The sequence below is a fragment of the Anser cygnoides genome, chromosome 1 (genome assembly GCF_040182565.1).
Source record: "Anser cygnoides isolate HZ-2024a breed goose chromosome 1, Taihu_goose_T2T_genome, whole genome shotgun sequence".
Lineage (NCBI taxonomy): Eukaryota > Metazoa > Chordata > Aves > Anseriformes > Anatidae > Anser > Anser cygnoides.
The window spans coordinates 91,178,597-91,201,819 of record NC_089873.1 but is presented as its reverse complement, the minus strand read 5'-3'; the positions used below and the strand labels follow the sequence as shown (position 1 = coordinate 91,201,819).

The following is a 23,223-nucleotide window of genomic DNA, read 5'->3' as shown; positions in this document are numbered from 1 at the left end:
CTTCTCTTCAGAGACTGTCAGCTCAAACTACAATTAAAACAAACATCAGTGACCTGTTTAAAAAAAAAAAAAAAAAATCCAGCAAAGTCTTAAAATTGTGTGCAAACAATTTTCTACTGACAATCTGGTTTTAATAATGGTGATTTCACTTCTCTGCATAGTCCTGCCCCAGTAGGTTCACAAGCATTAGCAGAGGCTGATAATTAAATACAGCATGATTAAGGGATTAAGAACCTCTTGTTGAATGCAAGGACAGCTTTTTTTGGGTAGCATGTTGTGTTTTATTCAACATCTGTTTCCTGTAACAGGTTACCAGTCCTCTAATTTCCTCTTGTAGTGTTTATCGCTGCAATGTCAAGGATTTTAGAAAATACCAGTGGCGTTGGTATGGGACTGTCAGTTTTTATTTGTTTGTTAGTTTAAGTATAAAACATTAGGACTCAGGTTCTGAGTAGTTTCGTTTTAGATACATAGCTAGTTTCTGATAGCTGGACACAGGCTATCTCATCAGTTAACTCATCTCTGCAGTGCTAAGCAAATCAAGGATGAGAGAATTTAACTAAGCTGAAGTATTAACTGGTTTTATATGGGAAAACCTACTGCAATTAACCAAATTCCAGGTTGCTCAAATGACTTAAGTATGGCCCTGTTGCTTTTATGGAAGTTTTTTGACCCCAATTTTCTAGGCACATCAGCTAAACATACTTTAGCCAAACTTAGGCTTACGTATCCAAGTCAGTGGCCTCATTTATTTTCAGAGACGACAAGCTTTTTTACAGCTTAGGTTTCAGAAGGATTATACTTCCTCTGCCGCTTGGGATAAGGGAGGTATTTTGTATTGTACTGTATCGTCTCACAATACACATCCTCAGTATCAGACAGAGAAATGTCTTCTGAGAACTTCATACTTCTGACAAAACTCCCAGTCTTATAGACCATCAGAGGCATATTCAGAAAGCTAGCGTTGTTGGTGTTGCTTGTTTTTTTTTTTCCCTTGCCCAGGACACACGCTTGAACTACTTCCATTCTGCCACCCTCCCTTCACAGTTGGTCTGTGTGCTATTGAGTAGCAGGAATAAACCTGTCACCTAACACCAACTTCCACTTGAGTGATCAGTTAGTATTTTCAGAATAATCCTAGGCCAAGTTTCTCTCTGCCCTGAACATTTGAACCCATTCAATTTCCTCGTGTTGTCCAGTGGCATCAGTAATGGTAGTACAGCGTAACTTTTCTTCCTCAACAGTGTGAGATGAAAAATAAAATAGCATGAAAATACCTCAGTTGAAATGACTGTTAAATTGAGATGAAACAAAGAAACTGTATTGGAAGCAAGAAACGTGGTATTGCTTGTTGGCTGCCTATCAGGCACCAGACAGCAAATGCCCTTTGCAAGAGAAAGAATGCAATTTGGCAGAGCTTTTCAATAATAACTGGAGTGTTAGCAGAGTATCTTAGGAGAATACTTCCACTCCCAGTTAGGTATCTTGTTATGGAAACTAGGGGTGAGGTGGTAGCACCTTCTCAGAACGTACGAAGAGTGACCTCCGTATTATGTAATGAGTATCTGCCAAGGCATGTGGGAGTGTACTCAACAGATTAAAATTCTGACAGATCGTATGAGGCAGAAAATCACCCCTTCGTTATGGGCTTGTCTGGATTAGTAATTACAAGAGTGTTGTCAAATCCTTAAAGATTAAGATGCCTATACTAGAAGCAAAACATCGCTGCGAAGGGCAAAGGGCATAAAAGATGTTATCCACACCAGGTGTCTATCACACTTTGAGGCACATGTAAGTTTGCTTAAAGGAACAAATTGATTATTACGTTAAGTTGGAGCATTGTACAGCAGTGGGTACAGTAAATCCCTAAAAAAAAAGATTTTTTTGAGAAATCTCCCATCAAATGCAGCCAGAAACACAGTAGGTCTGTATAGTGCACTGTAAACCTGTTTATCAACTACATGTTAGGATCCCTCTGCTCTGCCCCCCACCATGAGAATGAGATACTTGTCACTGCAGAGTGTTTGGGTCCAAGATGCAGAAATGACACCACCTCTGATAGCTAGCTGAAAGTGAAGAAGTGTCATCCGAGTACCCTTCTGTTGCAAAATAGAGCCAAAAAGGCAGTGGTGTGACAGCTGCGTTGTGGGGGGCCAGGTTCTATCACTCTATGTCATTACTGGTTTCCTTGGCTTGCCAGTTATTTTAACTAGTAGGCATTATTTGACGCTGCTCTGTGACTGAATGAATGTTTTTTACAGATGCTTCTTAATCCTCCTTAAATCCTCCATCTAAATCCTCCATCTAAACAGAGATGGTCTATGGCCAGAAAGGCCTAAATGGTGTATTTAGATGACTACTTATGCCACCTCTCAGAATCAGTGGTGTGTTCTGCTAGGACATGGTAACTGCCTCCATACTCTGTTATCTGAGAGATGATGATGGATCATAGGGGATTGATAAGATGCATTTTTAGGTACCCGAGTCTGAATTTTTCACAACTCTGCATGGCAAGTATATATGTTAAGTGTATCATGTATTTTGCCTCATTTTTATGACATGAGGCTACTGCACTGAATTGGATCGGAACAATATCAACTCCACTCTTAAACTGTCTAATGCGGGACTATAAAATGTGGCTTTAAATATCAAGTATTCTTTTAAATAACTGTTTCATTGTTTTTTGTTTGTTTTGTACAGTGCTAGCACTTCAAATGTTGCAAGAATAGAAGAGATGGAGAGACTTCTGAAACAAGCACATGCTGAAAAGACTAGGCTGCTTGAATCCAGGGTAAAACATAATTTTATGAGTAAAAATAAGAGTGGGCATGTAAGTTAGGTAATAACCTCCTAAATGCTGTATTGGACCCTAAATAGTTTACATCTAATTGAGACTTAAGAATTTGCCTCTCCCTCCAGAGTTTGGTCTGGTTTCACTCTCATGGTACATCTTGGAGCCCATATGTGGTGACTGCTATTTCAGTGGGTGAGTTGAGGGCAAAATCCCATCAGAAGCTAATCAGCATTGCTCCTACAACTACTATGAGAGTTACTTATGAAGAACCTTCGTTTGTAGAGTGGTAGTATTTGCAGTTCTGATTACAATTCTCAGTCCTCTGTGCTGCGTACATATTTCTGCCTGCCAAAGAGGCAAAAAGAGATTTAGTCCTAGCTAGAAATTACGTATCAACTATAGTTTCACACACAATTGCCCTTCGTGTGCTGTGGTGTTTAGGAGCGGGAGATGGAAGCTAAAAAACGTGCTCTGGAAGAAGAGAAACGCCGCAGAGAGCAACTGGAAAAAAGATTGGAAGAAGAAACTAGCCAGAGGCAAAAACTAATTGAAAAAGAAGTCAAGATACGTGAGAAACAAAGAGCACAGGTGAGATGCATTGACATGAAATTATTTTTGGTGCTAGACTCCTTATTGATAGAGGAAGCAAGTCTACTTCTGCAAATGATAAACAGAGCTACTTCCAGTTAAATGGACGGATTTAGTATTTCTGAGGTGTAACTGTGTCACCAAAAGCATGTTTGGGCTCTAGGAAACTTTGATGTCTGGGTGTTTATTTAGATCTAAATGATAGCCTAGGTCTATTCAGCATTTTATACCTAAAGTATAAATGTTAATCCTTTAAGGTTTGTTACTGAGTAGGGGCAGAGCAGGTGTTTTTTTTTTTTGATAGCCTGAACAACAGAAATTTGTGAGAGTGTTAATTTTATAAACAGTGTTGTTTCTTCTTTCTTTTAATACATACAGTATTTTGGAATGTGAATATTCACCTCCCAAATATTTGACTGAACAAAAAAAATGACCAAAAGATAAAGAAACTTTTTCATCTCCATATCTACTCTGGAGAGGAAACAATATTTTCTCTGTTGTTACTGGGACTATACAACATGGGAAGCATTATTTAGTTAAACCGTATTACCTCTGACATCATCTTTGTTTCCTGTTAGGATGTATCTTGAGCTTTCTTTGGGTTTAGAGGTCTTACCTACTTTTTATTCCACCACAGCTAATGAGATCTACATGGTACAGCAGATAGACTAGGCAGTCATTTTATTGTTAGTATAGTAGGACAGTAAGTTGGTATAGTAAGACCTCCATCTTAGTTACATGTATATGAATGCAGAAGATTCCATATCTCATTTGAATATATATCTGCTTTTATCTGTGCTACTTTTGCTAAATCTTTGTTTCATGAATTACTATTATGTTTATATATATATATATATTTTTTTTTAAATATAAAAACTCCTACATTATTGGCCTTTTTAATTGATAACACTAGGGCAACCTCAGTGGAACTTCAGGCTGTTTCTCCCTAAGCGTATTTATTCCTTTGTTTTCATAATAAAGTGAAATAACCAAATGTTAAATGGTATGTATACTTCAGTTGAATACGTTCTTTGTGTCTGTGAAATTTTAATGACAACTCAAATATGGCATAAACAACAATGCCATGCTTATATCCTTATGTGAAATTGGAGCGTGGATGTGTTGTAACAAAATGCCCTATCGGTTACTGCTAGTTGGCAGACTTAGCAGAGGCTGAAGACTGAATTGGCAGGAAGACAAAACATACCTTTCAGAAAGAACAACAATTTTTTATTAACTTTTTTCTTTCCTTTGTATTGTTAGACCCAATTTCAAGACTTTTTTTTCCCCAGCACTTCCTGACACTAAGAAATGTCAACTAGAGGAAGTAACTCCATCTTTGCACTTGCCAAAGCTAGTTCCAGCTTGTATCATACAGGACTGCATAATTTTAGAAGGGTGTTAAGAGCTCTTGCAGGCAACATAGCTCCCGTTGCACGAAGAGATTCTTGAGAATGCAATGAGAGAAAGTCCCTTAGATTTGTGACTCACAGTGGTATTTAAAAGGCTAACTTTAGGCATGGTGCAGGGGCAGATTAGATTCTCCAGGTTCTCTGAAGTCAGTGTAGAGAGAGACAGGAAAAAAAGAAACGGAGGAAGGAGATAGTCCTTTCACAAGTCATTCAGAGCCACCTAAATTAGGCTTCTGTTCTGAATAGCCCTGTGTTGTAGCCTCTGTCTGCCCTGGCTGCAGCAGGAGCCTTGGGAAACCTGTTTTCTACATTTAAAATGAGGTTTTGTGTCTAGATCCCCTCAGGCACAGAAAACAGGCATGCTCCCTTTAGCTGGCAGAGGTCCTAAATCACTCCTACTTGTTCTCCCAACTTATCCTATTTGGCTTGATGCAGACTTAGTCCTGAACTGGTATCAAGAATGAGGCACCGTTTCCTGTGCTGCTTAGCTGTCTCTTGCAGAGGGATGTGCTTCAGCTCTCTGTGCTGCATTGCTGATTGTGAACCAGATACCATGTTTAATTTAGTTCACAAGTAATTCTATTTCGTTTACAACAACCTTTGTAAAACAAAATAAGGGTTACAGTTCACTCTTTCTTCCTAATTTTCAGTTAATAGCATGTTTTTATTATTTATATTTGTCATTAAGATACATGTAACAATAAAATATTAGTGTTAGATATGCATAGTTAGTATCTAGCCCAGAAAAGTAAAGGGTTTGCTTAACATCACACCATACGAGTCCTTATGCTTCACCTGAAGCAGCAACACACCTTTCATGTTCAATTCATGTTTTAGTTCTAAAACAACCTTTCTGTGCTGTGGCTCCTGTTTTGCCAGCTCATCAACTGATGATTTCAAGAAACTCCCATGCTCTAATTTCATTTTTACTAAGGTGCATACACTTTGTAAAAGTAATTTTTCAGAATCTTTAATTTAAAGAAAACAATGGCTGCAGCAAAACTTGTTTATTTTTTGTTACCATCATTTTAGAATCTGTGGGCTGTTTGCAATTATGACCTTGTAGCAGAAGGAGTGAAAGAGAAGTTAAGATTTATGTTAAAATAATGATTTTATTTTCTTTATTGCAGGCTCGTCCCTTGACTCGCTATTTGCCCATCAGAAAGGAAGACTTTGATCTGCGAAGTCACATTGAAACAGCCGGTCACAACATAGAGACCTGTTACCACGTCTCCCTCACAGAGAAGACCTGCCGAGGCTTTCTGATTAAGATGGGAGGGAAAATTAAGACATGGAAAAAACGATGGTTTGTTTTTGACAGAAACAAGAGAACTTTTACATACTATGCAGGTAGGTTGTAGGATCGCTGTTAGGCAATATCTGTCCCTCTTATTTTCCTGTCAACTTGGTTGAGAGATGAAGATATAGCGAGTCCCAAATAAAGCTTACAGTTCCATTTTATTTTGTATTTTACATATACCTTCAGGATTGATGCAGTCTCTTCCCTACTGTTTAATCCTAATGTCAGAAAGGATACAACAGTGCATAACAGATGAAGGGAGATGTGAACAAGGAAAAGGAAAGGAAAAGAAAAAATCACAATATTTCTAGTACATAGAATAATAGCTCCACCTAGTTTATTTTTAAATATGATATACTTCCGTCAGTGACGGAACGTTTTCTTGTACCCATCATAAAAGAGTAAAACTTATGATACTTATCATAAACATTAAATCGAATGCTTCTGTAGTCCCATCACTTGATGTACTGAAAAGTATTTCAGAATATTTAATACAGAGAAGTAGATTTTTTGCATTTGCCATATTTTGAGAGTCTAAGAAATTTCAAAATGGACAACAAGTAATACTCAAGAGTTTTCTGTAGACTGAAGTGTGTTATAATGTGATATATGGAGCCATTAGAAGCAATATGTTGTTAACTCAGGTCAAAACCAGAAATTAGAAATTTAAAAATTTGTATGTCTTACAGATAGCTGTGCAAGTCTATACATAGTTTGATTTTCAAGTTTCAGAGGAAGCCAGAAAAATGATTTTGCATTGTGAATTTTTATTGTTAGGCGAGGCCAGACAGGGGCATAAGTGAAATGGTAATTGCTAAGAAGCAGAAGAAAACAACTGGTACCAAAAAGCCCAAACTGTTCCCTTTCTTTTTATGACATTACTGCTTTCCAGAAAGTTATGAGGAACTTAAAATTGATGGGGGGCATTGCTAGCTCCATCTTTATAAAATACATTATTTGAGTTCATTACGTATAAAATGACTGTTTCTTACTAGTTTGCAACAACATTGTGAAGAATGTGAGAAGCAAACGTTCTTTTTTACTTTGTTCTTAACATCTGGTATATTGGTTAGCAAGGCCTGTAACATACAGTAGTGTCCTCATATGGTACTGATTTTTTTTTTTTAAAGTAGTTGTGTTACTAGTTAACAGTTTTGGTTTTGAGTGCAGTACAGCTTCCATAATGCATTTTAATTACCAAAGAAAACTTTTCATAATGTCTCAAGGACTCCAGCCAAAAAGCAGTTTCATGAGAATTCTGTAAGAGCTGAGCAAAAATGCAGCTGCCTGAATGAGTGAGGATTTGTCCAGATCTTTAAATATATAGTAACTTCCAAAATAAATTTTGGTACTGTACGTTCAGAAAAATTAAACTCTAAGTTGAATGTACCGGTATATTGCTTTAGTTCTGCAAGTCTACTAAACCGAAGACCTTAGGCTAAAATCTGAAAATCTAGTACACAGACAGTATACTTTGCTGTATAGTATTGTATTCAGCTCTGTATAGCATATGCTGTAATGTAGTAATCTTATACCTCTACTGGTCCCCTATGGGCTGGCAGGGAGATTCCCAACACGACATCATTTGGTCTATGGAATTTCTTTTTGCTATCATCTGATGCTTTGGAAACTGACGACATCTACTGATGGGATGTAAGCTGAGGTCATGAGAATTGAAAACGACAGCAGAATCTGTCATCAGACTAAGATGTTCTGTTTGTCTAAGATGTCTGTTTAGCTGACTGTCCACTGTTGAGGCGATACGAACTTGGGGTCAAAGGCATTATATTCCCCAGATACAAGAGTACTGGAGGAAGTTTGCCCTTCAGTATCACGTGCAGTTCTGATTTTCCTTAACAACCGCTGGGATTATTTAACACTGCAGGAAAGCGGAGGATATTTGAGATGCTTATCTGTCTTTGTTCCTTTTTCTTGTGAAATGTTATAGTTGAGTGCTAAGTTTATGGTCCGTATTCTCCTTGCCCCAGTGAATCACTAGCTGATGCTGGGTCAGAAGACAAGCACGGTGTGCTCTGGTGGCCCATACGCCATGGACTGTTCTCTGTCATGGATTAAGGCACCACTTTATATGTAAAGCCAGACTTCAAATTCTTTTTTAACTCATCCTCCTTTCTAGATACAACACGCAGTAATATTTTGTCTTTCCTGATTGGGTCTACATATGAAAAATAAATGCCAAATGAGAGGCCGTGTGCGGGCCATATGGAAAATCAACCTTCTTAAACTTTTTCTTTTTAAAATGTCCTAATAAGAGCTACAGATGACTTGAAACTTTTTTTGGATTCTTAGGCTGGAACTTCACATGTGAGATCTCTTGCAAGTAGATACCTAAAATAGTTTAGAATCGACACCCTGCATGTGTCCACTTCTTTCCATTTCCTTTCAAGGGAGATTGTCAGCTGCGTCTCCAGTGTAGATATCAGAACTTAAGTGCGAAGATTCAGCTTTGCTGCAGTGGGACATCGGTGCCACAAACACTGTTCCATTGGGTACAAGCTACTGCTTATGAACAGCCTCCCTCAGCTAACTGTCCATTCAGTCATTATTACCTCTGGCGCTTCTTTTCTTCAGAGGATCTATGCTTTGGAAGGGTCTCTTTGGCAAAAGGGGCAAACTATGGCTAATTAATTCGGCTTTTACCTTGGGTGTCGCAGAGTAGGAAAATGGTCACAGACAATTACAATGCTGAGGCTGGTGCACAGGAACTCTGACCTTGTAAACTTTTTCGTGTCTCAGAGCTCACAGAAACTTGCCCATGACCTGGTAACCTTATATTTGAATACTAAGTATTAGCTTGAGACTATGGGAGATTATTAAGAACAGGAGGAAACATTTGTAAATAAGTATAAGCACAAATGATATTCTAATGTAAAGCTTTTGCTATCAAACTGTATTTCAAAATTGTTTTTCATAATTTTCTTTGAAGAAAAACTGTGGGTCTTAATCTGTTAGCTATGATGTAGTACTTTAGCAATATCTGAAGTCTGGCTGGTTTTCATGTAATTGGAAGATTGGATTTATCTCAGAGACATCTCTTCCCCCTGTTGGCTAATACTGGACAAAAGGTTTAAATGCTTCAGTGAGGGACTGACTTAAAAACAGATGAGAAAATTGCAAAAGCCTTATTTCCTTGGAAACAAGGCAGTGAAGAAGGCAAATTAAAGTAGGAAATACATCTCTTTTAACTCAACCATCCAACTGGTGAGATGCTGAAAATTTCTGGGGGGATTTCACAAGCAGAAGTGTTAATCTAGTAACTTAATCTGCTGAACCTATGTAGAAATGCAAATTAGCCTTTTGCTTCTTCAAGTGTTGTTCATTTCAGTTTTAAAATGTAACTTTCTCTTTTCCATTTCAGACAAACATGAAACTAAATTAAAAGGTGTAATTTATTTTCAAGCTATTGAAGAAGTCTATTATGATCATCTAAAGAATGCATATAAGGTAAACTTTCTTTTTACCTGAGTATTATATGGCAGTACCCAAAGTATGCTAGCTGCTGTAAAATTAACGGGAGAGCTAACATTATTTAAAACAAACAAACAAAACAAAAACAGGGTGGAAGAAAAGGAAGATGAAGCCAGAGTAGCTGTTAACACTGTTCTTTTATACTGATGAAAGCAGAGACGGTCCCCCATGGCATTTGCTGTGAGGAGTTCCTTAGTCCATGGGCAAGATCACTGAAATCAGTGGCTTTGGTAAATCAAGAGATGGCTGTATGCATCTGTCACGGGGAGGGAGTTAGCTGCTACTTGCAGCTGATGGCAGTCCCTGCCGCACATATAATGGAGATGACCTGAATATATCCTTGGCACATGGATTTGTGAAAGCCGAAGTGGTTTTGACTGCTGGACATAATACCTGCTCAAGGGGAGTTAATTGTTTAGGCATGAAGCAACAATTTGGAAGCAATGGTTGTGTAATAGTCTACTGAAAATATGTCATTAAAAGTGTTGATTCTGGATGCAAATACTTTAAATGCATCTCTGTCCCCAGTGCTGCAATGTTGGATGCAGTGCTTCCAAATTTTGCATTCTTATATTTCTCCCTAACCCTGTCCTGAATCTCCCTGTAAGCAATGATATCCCTGGTTCTAATAAATGGCTTTGATTTTTCATTCTTTTGATAACCTTCTTTCTGCTTCTTTTTGCTTTATTTTAGAGTCCCAACCCACTACTCACTTTCAGTGTTAAGACACACGACCGGATATACTATATGGTTGCTCCTACGCCAGAAGCCATGAGGATATGGATGGATGTTATTGTTACAGGCGCAGAAGGCTACACCCACTTCATGTTATAACAAAATGGGGCAATAGGGCATACTGCAATAACAGAACATATGAAGTTAGCCATATGTAGTAAAATCTGAAAAGCTGCGTAAAATACCAGTGAATACTCTGAAATAGCCTCCTTATGATATGCACCCAAAACCTGAGAATGAAAGTTTTATAAATGCATTGAAAAGGGGGACTTGTTACTTATTTTAATTGTTCTCTTTATCGAAGCAAAAGAGCTAAGGCTATTGAGAAAATCATAGTGCTCCAAAATGAATAATCAGGCAACTTAAATTACATCTTGATTCAATGATGATTTTGTACAAATTGTTATGTAGAGCACGTCTACATAAAGTTTACAAATGTGTGTGTTCTCATCAGTATGCAAAAATCCTAGTAATGGAACAAAAAAGTGTAATAGCATATATTTTAATATGCAGCATTTGACATTTATAGATGATTAGGTAACTTTTTAAAACTTTTAGTCAAGTATTTTATAAAAATATAAATAAAAAGCAGCCCTAAGGTACACACAATTCTTGCCTTAGTAGCTAAGTATTACAACAGAGCCAAAGAGTTACATGACTCCCTTACTGTAATGTTTCAAAGTGTTAGTTGTACTTAACTTTCTGTAAGGAGACAGTGCCAAAACTCTTCACGATTTTTAAAGTAATTAAATTTTACAATATTCTGTGTGTTTAATCACACAGTGACACCAACTGTGTGTTTCAAGTCTGTATTTATGGAGCTCAAGAAAAAAGAGAAGGACAGCTTTATAAAGATGGGATTTATCCACAAGGCTATGAAATGGAAACACGTATTAATTTTGTCATCAGGAGGACTTTTTTTTTAATCCTCCACATCGAATAGAATGAGCTGATTCTGGATCCTGCAGCAATTTTATTTTATGTGGTCAGGTCCCATCTAATGTGGTTCTAATCTTACTCTGTGCCAAGTGAATGCTCTATTGAAACCTCGCAAGCTTTGGTCCCCATGAAGCCAGCATCAAAGTATCTAAAATCTATCTAAATTCTTTGAAGTCAAGTTTCCAGCCCAGGAGATTTTTTAAAAGCATATCTGCACAGAATAATGCTGTCAGATAGAATCTGACAAACTCTTAAGAGTTTACACTAAGCAGTGTATGAATAAAAACCCTGAAACTATTAAGTAGCAGGGGGTTAGGGACTCCTAAAACGATGAAAATATGGAGGGTATGGTGGTCTCCCATTTTAGAATCAAGAATCACGTCCAAGTCCTTGAGTAATATTGCAAAACCTCAATTATGTAATTGAACTGTACGTCAAGGAAGTCTCTTATGCTCTGACTTTAAAGAGGTTTTATTTCAGTAATCAAAACTTGTGCCAAGTGGTTTGTGTAATAAAAAAAAAGCACATTAGACTTTTTTTCTTGATGGAAAGTTAATGGCTTTTGATGGAGCAAATTAAAAACTGTAAGCAGAATAGAAGTATGCTGGCAAAATATTTTTGTTATCCTATTTAAACCCTGTATCGAATGGATGAATTCTTCTTTGTGGCATACACAGGTGATACGGTTGCTCTAGCATGACATGGCAGTTTTGACTTGAATCACGAAAGAAGGAAGGGTTACTGCGAGGTAATTGGTATCATCTGTGCAGATCACAGTTTGTAATCTAATGATTTAAAACACTATCAGAAATGAACTGCTTTGTTTTATATAATTATTATTTTTTTCCCGATGTATCTCGATTTTAATTCTAAGTATGGTTATAAAGGTTTTCTAATCATGATTTTTGTATCCTGCATGATGCGATGAAGGCATTTCAATAAACATTTTTAAAAATAAACTTGTTTTAAACATTCACTCGATTCTTTATCCTGGTGTGTTTGTGCTCGTCTTTCAAATAATGTTGTATACACTTGAACAAGCATGTCTGTGTTTCTCAGTAAAAATGCTACCCTTCCCTGTGTTTCCCAGTAGAAGAGCTACTGAAAACAATTTTTAGATGGCAGTGAAATTATGAGTGGGGACTGTGGTGTACATAGGTGTATTATATAACACACTCCTCATTTTTATGACCCTCCCCGTTTGAGAAACATATCACCAGCCTTGCCTGCGGCATTTATTTGGATATTATAAAGCAAGAACTGCTCAGGGGCCTCCCCCTTTCCCTAATACCCGGCTAGGAGGTGACTCAAGGGCAAGCGGCCACCACCCCACCGTGGAAGCCCGGCGCTTTTTGACTCCTCCCCTGCCTCGGGCCCCATCGTTCCCCAGAGAGAGCACCTGCTCCCCGAGCCCAGCCCCTGTCGGCGCAGGAGAGCCGAAGCGAGGAGGCGCGGGGGCCTCGCACCGCCCTGCCCTGCCGTCCCTCCGGGCCGGGCGGGCAGGTTCCGCCCCGCAGCGGCTGCCAGGAGCCGCGGGGCCGGCGGCAGGCCCGTCACGCAGCCGCCATTTGCCGGCCGCCGCCGCATGCGCGCTCCTGCGCCATGGCGGCCATGGGCGCGGCGCGGGGGCTGCGGGGGGCCGGCGGCTTGTGGCAGCCGCTGCGGGCGGCGCCGGGGCTCGCTGGTAAGGCACAAGCCCCCGGGCAGCCCCGCTGGCCGCGGCCCTGGGCGGGCACGGAGGCGGGAGGGCCGGGGGTTGCCTCGTCGTGGCGGCTCGGGGCGTGCGCTGAGGGGCGGGCGGGCGCTGCCTCCCCCGAGATGGCGGGGAGTGCCGGGGGGGATCGTGAGGGGCAAAGCGGGCTGGGGTCAGCCGGCAGCCCCCTGCCCGGCGGAGCTGCCTTCACCCGCTGCTGCTCCAGGCCCTGCCTATGTGGTGGTGCTGGAGCGTTCCCCAGGGTGTTTGGGGATTTCTTCGGCTTTGATGGGCGGCTGAGCTGTCAGTCGTGGTTGCTGCGAGTCATAACTCAAATTGCAGAGTTTTTGGAAGGAATAGAGTTTCATAGCATCGGGCAAGCATCCTATGCCTTCCTCTAGTTAACGTCTGCTGTCCATACATGGCTTCTGGTACTAGATACCACCATGCACCCTCCACAAGTGCTCCCCTGCTCTTCCCGAGGTCTGTCACTGAAATCAGGAGGAGAAATTACTGGATAGCTCTTCAGTTATTGATGGCTTCGACTCTAGAGTGCAACCCCAGTGAAGTGGGCTCTCTGATGGGCTGGCTGAGGAGGTTGCTTTAGGTTTTTGGGTTATTCGGGTTAGCGTTACTGCCGATGCACTTAGAGTAACTTGTCAAGTGCACGAGACTAGTTCACAAGATAGTTTGGACAGCAGCTGTTTGTAGCTCAGTTTAAACCCTGCCCAGTGTCAGTTTGAGGACACCTCCAGAGTGCTGCAGGATGCTGGCCTGTGGTACCTAATCACTTCCAAGATGGTTATCAAGGCTTAAGGGAGGGACCAATACTCCTAACCCTTTTTTTCTATGAGGTGTAGCAATTCTTGGTGTACCTCTTACTGACAGGTGAAGAAGTGACTGGAGTACTTACAGAAACACACATGAACCAGAGGTTGTAGGGTGAATGCATCTAAATAAATATACTTCTCTTGTGGTGTTTATTCCCCTTCATAATAATCAGTGCATTGGTAGAATAAAGAACTGTCCCATCTTTTCATGAGAGATATAGTGGTTTTAATCTCTAGTTCAAATGGGATAATTTCTATTAGAGCAGAACACTAAACACTCACTGTATGCTGTGTCTTTTCTGCACGTACCTTTGCACTCAAATGCATGTGCAATGGAGGAAAAAAAAAAAAAAAAGCTTGAATACAATCTCTCTGATAGTGAGAGAAAGCAGCAGAACAGTGAAGTGATGTGATGCTGTCAAGGCCTGTTTTTGCAGTGTTTTAACCAATGTTTATACCACCAGGAAGGCCTGTTATACCATTTGGGGCTGTGCAGGCTCTGTACCCTACTGTTGATTAGCAGCATTCAAGAACCAGGCCTCTTCTAACCCAAGAATTAAGAGTGTCAAAGTCTTATCAGAAGTCTAGACCAAGCTTTCAGTTTAACAAATTAATCTTGCTGAGTGGGATAATGGAGTGGATTAATTCCTCTTAACACCTCTCTATAAACCACTTACCTTCACCCGTAGTAAAGATAAAACTTACTGCTAAGACTAGATTAAATACTATAGCAGCCACTGAGATTCAGCATTGTGTTCGTTTGGTAGTGTTTCCTTTGTTAATCTCTTTTCCTTGGTGGAAACTATATTTTTGGATGGTTATTAATGTGAATAACAGCCCAACCTAGTGTTTTCTTTTCAAATATGTCTGGTTTGTTATCTTGAACCAAAACAAAGCAATTTTAAGTTCCCAGTACACCGATGGGAAAAATGCTTATTATTATGGGTCTAATAATATGTTACAGGTCACTTTGACAGAAGTTGAACTAAATGATTTTGCATTTTATTAAATATTTCCAAAATATTAGGTTCTCAGAGTGATATTTCATTCTGGATAACTGTAGAACAATCTGAATACTGGTATAATTTATCCCCTCCAGCAGGAATGAACAAATCCACGTGACGGGATATCTGTGCCTCTTTAGGAGATGTATAGAAAATCATAGATCTATAATGGTCCACTCTTTCTCCTTATGGTGTGTGTTTAATGTATTATGTTGTATTTACATACGTTTAAATACACACATTAAAAAATACTTTTTTTTTTAACTTTCTATGTTTCATGTCTGAGGAAAAGACTGCTGTTTAGATGGCAGTGTTAAGTAACTTGACTTGGAGCTTATCACCCTGTTAATTTTCAGTGTTACTAGCAACAATCTTTTAACTTAGGCAGAAATGGCTGTGGATAGTATAATGAGAAAGGCTGCATGTTATTTACGTTATTTGTTTCTGAACAAAGCTAATGTTCACCTTGGAAAAGGTAAAATCAGAAGCTTCTTTCCAAATTCCCACTTTGGGATTTCCCCGCTGTATGGCTCCCGCATAGATCTGGTGGGTCTGGGGTTTTGATGCAGTTGAAGTTTTGACCTGCTGTTGCAATTTTAATGAAAATTTGACATCTCGTGTACTTGTAAACTTACCATCGCACACAGTACTTTGGGTGCAAAATTAATCTTTTTGAAATTCACTCTTGAAATACAAAAAAAGGAAAAATAAAAAGTTTGAGTGGATGAGAAAGCTGTTACTTCATGTGAGATGAGGAAATATTCGAGATGGTATGGAACATGGGGACAAATGAAGTATAGCAAATCTTAGCATTTGTCTTCTGTTGGCCACTTTGCTAATTCCTGAGTGGACTCCTTGCATGGTTGGCTTTAGTACTGAGCAACCTCAAGTCATTAAGTTATAGTCATTGAAAAGTGTAGAAGGCGCTTTTATTTTTCTTTCCTCTTGAGCCTAAGCATCTTAATTTCACATGATATGTACACAGTTCCTGAATTCTAATTTTATAAAATGTTAGCATTTCTGTCAGCGTTATCTTGATGATTATACTAAAACAAATGTTTTTATTAGTTTGCAGGCAGAAGTCATCAGTCAGCTTTTTGACTCGACCAGATCGACCAAATCTAGCTTACCATAGACTAAAAGGCAGGAATCCAGGGGTTATTTTCCTTCCAGGCTTTAATTCCAATATGAATGGTCAGAAAGCAACTGCCCTTGAGGATTTCTGCAGCTCTCTAGGTCATGCCTTCGTCAGGTACATTAAAGCGTTGTCCTTGAGGAAATGAAACAACTGTCATAGGTTGGGAGAGGGGGGTTTAACAAAAACATGTAGACTTCGGTGTTTGGGTTGAATGCGTGCTGTGCTGTACACAAGCTAATGAGTGTCTTTTTTGCATTTCAGACATAGGCTTTCTGTCAGTTGAGGAACTGAGATAAATCATGAGAATGTATTTTGAGAGAAATTCAGAAGATTCTGTGATAAATTTCTGTATTCTAGCCAGCACTGTGTATTACATTAAAGCTACAGACACAACACTGAAGAAGAAAGAAAACCTTTAGAAATGTTAGTTGTAGCGCCCAGAATTCTGTTTTTCCTTCTAAACTATCATTATAAAGCATGCTTTTTAATTACCAAATATTACTAAGCTGTTCAGTGCCTTCTGTGCCTACAGAAGAACACGGATGTGCTTGCTGATATTCTGCTTTGATAGGCTAGCTTGCATGCTAAGCTTCATAAGTCTTCCCAATTTGATACAGCATTTGGAAGAGATTTTATACTTCTAAATTGAAGTATGATGCTTTTTGGCTTACAGAGAGCTTATCAAATTCGTAGTATGGGAAATACCCTGGTAAATTTGGATATTGTTACATGAAACGTTCTCCTTGTTGCATAGGTGTATCTAAACCTCTTTTCATGTGGTTTCTGGTGATATTTAGTTATACACAGGACCAAGTAAGAAAATACTCACTGCAGTATGTTGTCCTGTGTTTAATTTTTATTAAACAACACCGTTCAGTTTTAGCCTCTGTGCTGCTGTAGACAGTACTACGACTTTCATTTTGATGCTTACTTTTTCAGATTTGATTATACAGGATGTGGAAGTTCAAGTGGTAACTTTGAGGAGTGTACAATTGGGAAGTGGAGAAAAGATGTTCTGTGTATACTGGATGAACTTACAGATGGACCACAGGTTATGTTTTGTTTTTAAATATAAAATATTTTAGTTCCTCGAGATGGAATGACATATAATCAAAAAGAGGCTATAGTAGGTCTAGGGAAGAGTAGCACCTCTTTAACAGCTTCCACCTGGTCACTTCCAAGCTGATTCATTTGAAACGTCATGTTCATGGGGCCTCTTTTGCAGACAGGTCGATGACAGCATCATGGGAAGGTGGGTTGCCAGGACCTCACGGAGGCTGGCTGTTGGAGCAGGGCTGTCACTGACAATGGGTTACGTCAGCCCTGGCTTTCTCCCAGGAGGTTTGGGAAGGGTTTGTGGTGAAGATTCCAACTAACAGGCAGCAAGGAACCATTCCCGTGCTGCACAGCCCTCCTCATGGAGAAGCATGGCTTTGTCCCAGTGCTGATGCATTAACTGAAAGGTTTACAGGACTGTTAAAAGTTAAGGTACTCTGTATGATAAAATAGCTTAAGAAATCAGCAAAAGCAGCATTTGGCTTCTTCAGTTACTTCAGAAATGATTGTAAGAAACCTAATCTTCTGCAACCTGGGAAAACCTAGTAGTGTTTAAAAGCATTTTGTTTATGAATTGCTTTTGTTGACCTCTGTCACTGCACTGAACCTTTATGATGTGCCTTTATTTTAAGAAGGAAACTAAGCATGCTTGTGATACTGAATTGTTTCAACTCTCATTTTGTTTACAGTGTTTCAGTCTCAGAGAGCAATAACCAGCCATGTCAAACAAAAATAGTAAAATTCCAGATTCTGTGGTGCTTACTCAGGCAAAATTTCCACTGGAGGTGACAGCAGTTCTGCCTGGGTAAGGACAGCAGGATTATACCCAAGGTTTAAGTAGTTAAACAAGATGAAAGCTGATGTTTTGTTAAAGGGGAAAAAAAGGCTTTTTCCTATAAAATAACATCTTATTTTTTCTCTCTTAAGATTCTGGTGGGCTCCAGCTTAGGTGGATGGCTGATGCTTCATGCCGCGATAGCACGCCCAGATAAAGTGGCTGCTCTAGTTGGAGTAGCTGTAGCAGCAGACCATGTTGTAACAACCTTTAAGAGGCTTCCCATTGAGGTAAAGCTGCTGGTTGTCTTTTGTGCAATCTAAAAATCGGTCAAGCATATAAGAAATTCTGTTGTTTGAGCTGTCCAGTTATTGCAGTATCCCAGTATTTTGTGTTTGTAGGGGAGGCAAGTTGAAAATGTACATTAATTGAAGTGTCTGCAAAATACAGTGCTTCTAGGATGGAGCTGGTGTGAATACTAGAATGCGATTGTGGCATATAAAGCATGAAGTCAGATCCGTGTTGTTCTGCAGTCTGTTAGATTTCAGTGTTAGAATATCTTTATTTGTTTTAAAATGGGTTTGAATCCTCTTCAGCTTACATTCAGTAAGCTGAATAGGCTTGTGCTTTCAAGGAGGAAGGTTTAAGTGAATTTAGAACAGAAATAAATTGAGGAACTCTAAAAGCTCATAACATCAGTCGTGTATACTTTGCTCTCTTTTTTTTGTAGACACAAAAAGAAATAGAAGAAAAAGGTGAATGGAAGTTTCCAACAAAGTATAATGAGGAAGGATATTACTCCGTGACATACGACTTCATTAAGGAAGCAGAAAATCACTGTTTGTTGAATGGTCCCATTCCTATAATATGTCCTGTCCGGCTCATTCACGGCATGAAGGATAGTGATGTCCCCTGGCAGATCTCTATGCAAGTCGCTGATCGCATCCTGAGCAAAGATGTGGATGTCATCCTCCGCAAAACTGGCCAGCATCGAATGAGTGAGAAGGAAGATACCAAACTTCTTGTGAATACCGTTGATGATTTAATTGACAAGTTGTCAACACTAGTATAGGCTGCAGAGTAGCGTAAAGACACAAACTCTACGCCTGACTCTTTTCCATGAGTAGCAGAAAACCCTGTCCATAGCGAGATGATGCTAGGACTGTGACAATCACAGTAGGAACTAAGCTTTACCTGCTGTTTCCTTACCTCTGTTGTGTAAATACAGGTGTTTTATTAATGCTGCTTTTGCACAGATAGTCCAAAGTGTGAGGAAGTGCTGCTGTTGGGTTCAGAACCTCTACTTTACCACTGAAACCTTTTTTCACAGATTTCCTACCCTTTTGTACTGAAATGTTCATTCGTTTTTTGTTACTATTGGTCTGTACAGTACAGCTTTGGTTTCCCATGTCTGATGCCTTCTCACTAATGTCCTTTTGCTGTAACTTCCTTGTGTTTTGTCTGAAACCAGCTGTGCGAGGCAAAACACAAGTGTCTGCTAAAGTTATTGTTAGTAGAAATAGCAAACAACATGAAGCATAGCAAACAGATTTCCAATAAATGATTATACTGTTCTTAAATAGTGTTAAAATTGTAAAAGGCACACCCTGATTGTGTTTTGGGGGTACTACATAAGGAATAAATTAATTTTGGATTACTTTAGAGTTAGATTAAGACTAAATTTTACGAAGATGAATGTCCACGCTCCTCTTACGGGGTTACCTGCGTAGACAGGAATCCAATTGTTAGTGTTTTAAGAGCCTGAGAACACAGGGCCTCAAAGTACAGGTAGAACTCTCTTAAATACGCTCATCGGGAGTGTTTATGTCCTCTTCTGCAGGATTTTTGTAATACTTAATTTGTGGGACTAATACTGAAGGAATAATACGTTCTCTTGGTGTAAAGTCAAGTGAAATTGGATCACTATAATGAGTCATTTACTCCTTCAATAGCTTCTCAAAAGTGGGTTGTACAGGATGGTAGATCATCACTGCCTCTTTTCTATGACCTGAGGACTGAAAGTTGTTAGGAAGAGTGTCTTCCTGCGCTGAAAGTTTGAGGAGCACAATTGCAAGCCTGAGCATCTTGCAGCTGAAACTTGATAGCTGGATAACTCTTTTACCATAAATCACTTTGGATTACGTATAGTATACAAATTGAATTGCAAATGTGATGATTAGCTGTTTTTGTCCAAAAATATGGTGTCATTCATACTTTAGGAAGAGCGAGTGAGGAGCTTACATAGATGAGAGACTGGAATTAGTTCAGGCTGGCCTTTAGGTGAAACATCAGTCAGAAGTATTTAGTAGTTTCTGGCTTTGCTATTTCAAGTAGGAAATGATGGCACTGTTGCCACTTTATAAGACTATGGCTCCCACGGGCAAGGTATTTCTACAGGGTTTGTATTTTTCAGTGTTATTATTGGCAGCAGAAGTACACTGTATAGAGCATTTGATGGGGTACTGTTTTTTTTTTTTTAAAAAAAAAAAAGATAAAAAAAACCCACCTGAATTTCAGATGACTCCTATGACAGTTTTATTTAGGCTTCATAACTGAAAAAAAAAAAAAAAAACAAGAAGCTGTGATGTTAATAATGATAATAATAATTCCAGTGTAACAATTCCCTAACTTAGGTTATCTAGCTCAGGTTACTTGACTGAGGAATTATAACATTCCATGAAATTTTGTTTCCAAGTATTTCTGTTTCTGAGGGGACTAGACCTTTTTTCTGCCTGTATGAATATGCAGTTCACAACTTTCTTAAACTTTGAAGCTTTAAAACCTCTTGAAGAAATTATTTAGAAAAAAAATTATGATAACTTAAGCAAATTGCTCATCCGCTTCCATTCCTGAAGATTGAGCTGTATTTATATGTAGTCATTCAACTGTTGCTTATAATGAAATCTGAGAAGTAGATTTTTGTAAGTTTTAAAAGACACAGGTAAATCAGAATTAGTTTATTTCAAAATTTTCTGCTCATAGCTTACCTATGACATTTTTTTAAACTAATTTCTGTCACATCTCTCAGATGTTTCTTTAGGGAAGAAAAAGTTGAAAAAAGTGGGATGCGGTAATTCAGGAATAATTGCTATCAATTAAGGCCTAAAGTTACCAGTTGTGATAGATGTATTTTTGTTCATATTTATTTTTAAAAAACTTAGTAACTGAAAAGTTTTGAGCCTTTTTTTTTTTTTCCTGAATTGGGTCTTATACCTATAAATGTTCAATTTAACTATAGTAGTTCAGGCAGGGAAAAGTCTTTATATGTCTGCATAATTTGGCACTATGTAACTTGCTTGAAATAATTGCATTGTAATCTTTCAAAGCTTCACTTTAGCATTTATTAAATAATTCATATTTCATGGGTGAGGCCTTTCTGTTGGCAGTGCCTTAGAGCAAGATAGCTGAAAACGAAGTGGAGCAGTTGTGTGAGGGGTTTGGAGTTGTATTTTTTTTTTTCTTCTTGTTGTTGTTGTTCTGCTGTAACAGCATTTAGGTTGCATTTAGCAGCCTAACTGGGTTGACACAATTGTTGAGGATACAAAACTAAAGCATCGGTTGCTTAAACCTCAGCGTTACCAAAGCTTAATCATAGGCTGTTTGGTTTGGTTTTGTTGTGCTAGTTGTATTGTAGATCTCTGTTTTCCTTTTCTGCTTGCTAAATGGAGATGAGTGATAACATTTACATTACAGTTACAGCCAAAATTTGTTACGTACAGCATAAATGTGAAGGCTGATTATACTTTCTTAATTACAACAGTATTTGAGGTGGTATATTGAGATTCAGTGAGTGCTAGTGCCCTTCTTTGTGCTCACCACTTAATAAATTCAGTGTCTGATCCAAATGCTGGCAGTTTCCAATGTGAACATGAGGAAAATGGCTGTGCCTGCAACCAGAAGTACCACTAGAACTACTAGGCAAATTGACAGGAAGAAGTACATCTACATAAGGTCTACCTCGAAGCCACCTCTTCATATTTACAAAATATTGGTACTTGAGTCGCAGGCACAGCATTTTCCTCGTGTTCATGCTGGAAACTGCCAGCATTTTGGTCACTGCCAACTTATTGTGCTCAAATGCCTGTAAGAAGGGATAGATGATAACCAGTGTGCTCCCACACGTTCTCTGTTTCTGTGCTGATGTTGCCAAAGCTGTTCTGCTAATTGCAATAACAAAGTCTGGAGAAAACTGATGTTATGGCACAGCTTTCTTGCTGTAGCACTCCTGAAACCACAGGGTTTCACATCCTACTTGTGACCAGCTCTTGACCTATCAGGAAGTCTTAACAGTCTTGGGTGAAGTAATATTCACAGGTTAGGGTGTTGTTCTGATCCTGTTTGGTACTATGTTTGTCACCTGAGTTACTGCCTGTGGCAACTCCTTCATTTTTGCCATTAGATGCCTGCATAGTGAATTCATTTCAATGTTAGTCATGTTTAAAAATAAGTATGTCTCTCTTTTGTGGAAATACTGTATTAAACCTGGGTGTTAAATATTTGGAAAGTTTTGCATAGTGCAAATTATTAGAAGCCTTTGAAATGAATTATGTTCTGGGTTTATTGGTTTTATTTTTAATGGACATCTGATTTGCTGCCACGTACAAAGTATATTTTATGAATATGTAACATGCATTTCCTCAGCAATAATCTGTGTTTGCATAGAATGATCGGAGTCCTTCATGCTTTCAGATTTCCCAATATAAGTAATTCTGCCTTGTGGTGCTTGGGGGACTGGTTTTCTCTGCGTACCTTAATCTATAGTTCTTAATCATTTTCATTAATACACTCAGCTTAAGTTGTTAGCACTTTCATTGTCTTGCAATTTTGGTAGGTCTGAAAATGACTTCTGGGCTCACCTGTCACTGAGTGTCGTACAGACATGTTGGGACTGACACTGCTCTCACAGCACGTGGAAGCTCTAGACACCAACTGAGCAGCACAGCTGCTTCTGTTGTTGATTTTGATCGAACAATACTAGTTGAATAAGCACCTGGAGGTGTTTTTCTTACACGTAAAGCTCAAACTCCTACTGAGGAGTTAATTATAGTCATTCAAGTTTCATGAGTAAATAACCAATCCTTTACAGTTAGGCACAGAAGCTTGGTTACCCTATAATACCAAAGATGCAAGTGATATATTTAATTAAAAAAAAAAAAAAGTATCAGCTGACTTCAACTGTCCCTGGACTTCAGCCCTTAGCACCATTTTTTTTTTTCAGATCTGTTGCAAAATCTATGAAACTACTTTAAAGTTGTCAAAGTTTTATTTTGCCTTCTAACGGGAAGAAAATTGCGAGGCGTTCTTTTGCATGTATTTGGGATTAAACTGCAATAGACCGGTATGTATTGAAAGAGTCTATAAAGCTTATTAAACTAATTTCCTAATAAGCAAGTGCTTTTGGTCTCTGTATATATCGAGCTGTGCTAATGCAACTTCGTATGCATGTATTTTTATCTTGTCATGTATTTGG

At 38.9% G+C, this 23,223-nt stretch overlaps 2 protein-coding genes across 9 annotated transcripts in view; both read left to right on the top strand.

The window, feature by feature from the left end:
* The window catches only part of PHLDB2 (pleckstrin homology like domain family B member 2), an 80,288-nt gene extending 68,055 nt beyond the window's left edge, over positions 1 to 12,233 (top strand). For all 8 annotated transcript variants that reach the window (XM_048057375.2, XM_067002109.1, XM_048057374.2 and 5 more), the window contains 5 exons: positions 2,701 to 2,791; positions 3,236 to 3,382; positions 5,925 to 6,144; positions 9,474 to 9,559; positions 10,277 to 12,233. In XM_048057375.2, coding sequence (XP_047913332.1) covers positions 2,701 to 2,791; positions 3,236 to 3,382; positions 5,925 to 6,144; positions 9,474 to 9,559; positions 10,277 to 10,417 — 685 coding nt within the window. In that variant the 3' untranslated portion in view covers positions 10,418 to 12,233. The remainder of the gene's footprint in view (positions 1 to 2,700; positions 2,792 to 3,235; positions 3,383 to 5,924; positions 6,145 to 9,473; positions 9,560 to 10,276) is intronic.
* Positions 12,234 to 12,630: 397 nt separating this feature from the next.
* Positions 12,631 to 23,140, top strand: ABHD10 (abhydrolase domain containing 10, depalmitoylase). The gene is made up of 5 exons (XM_048057396.2): positions 12,631 to 12,941; positions 15,853 to 16,036; positions 16,862 to 16,973; positions 17,906 to 18,043; positions 18,484 to 23,140. Exons 1-5 carry the CDS (start codon positions 12,860 to 12,862, stop codon positions 18,823 to 18,825), a joined length of 858 nt encoding a protein of 285 aa, XP_047913353.1. The 5' UTR covers positions 12,631 to 12,859; the 3' UTR covers positions 18,826 to 23,140.
* The last annotated feature ends 83 nt before the right edge of the window (positions 23,141 to 23,223 follow it).

Excerpts from the sequence above, each read along its gene's own strand:
- ABHD10 (XM_048057396.2), top strand. The coding sequence starts at position 12,860 with ATGGCGGCCATGGGCGCGGCGCGGGGGCTGCGGGGGGCCGGCGGCTTG. Across the intron at positions 16,974-17,905 it reads AACTTACAGATGGACCACAG|ATTCTGGTGGGCTCCAGCTT; the intron begins GTTATGTTTTGT and ends TTCTCTCTTAAG. Across the intron at positions 18,044-18,483 it reads TTAAGAGGCTTCCCATTGAG|ACACAAAAAGAAATAGAAGA; the intron begins GTAAAGCTGCTG and ends TTTTTTTTGTAG.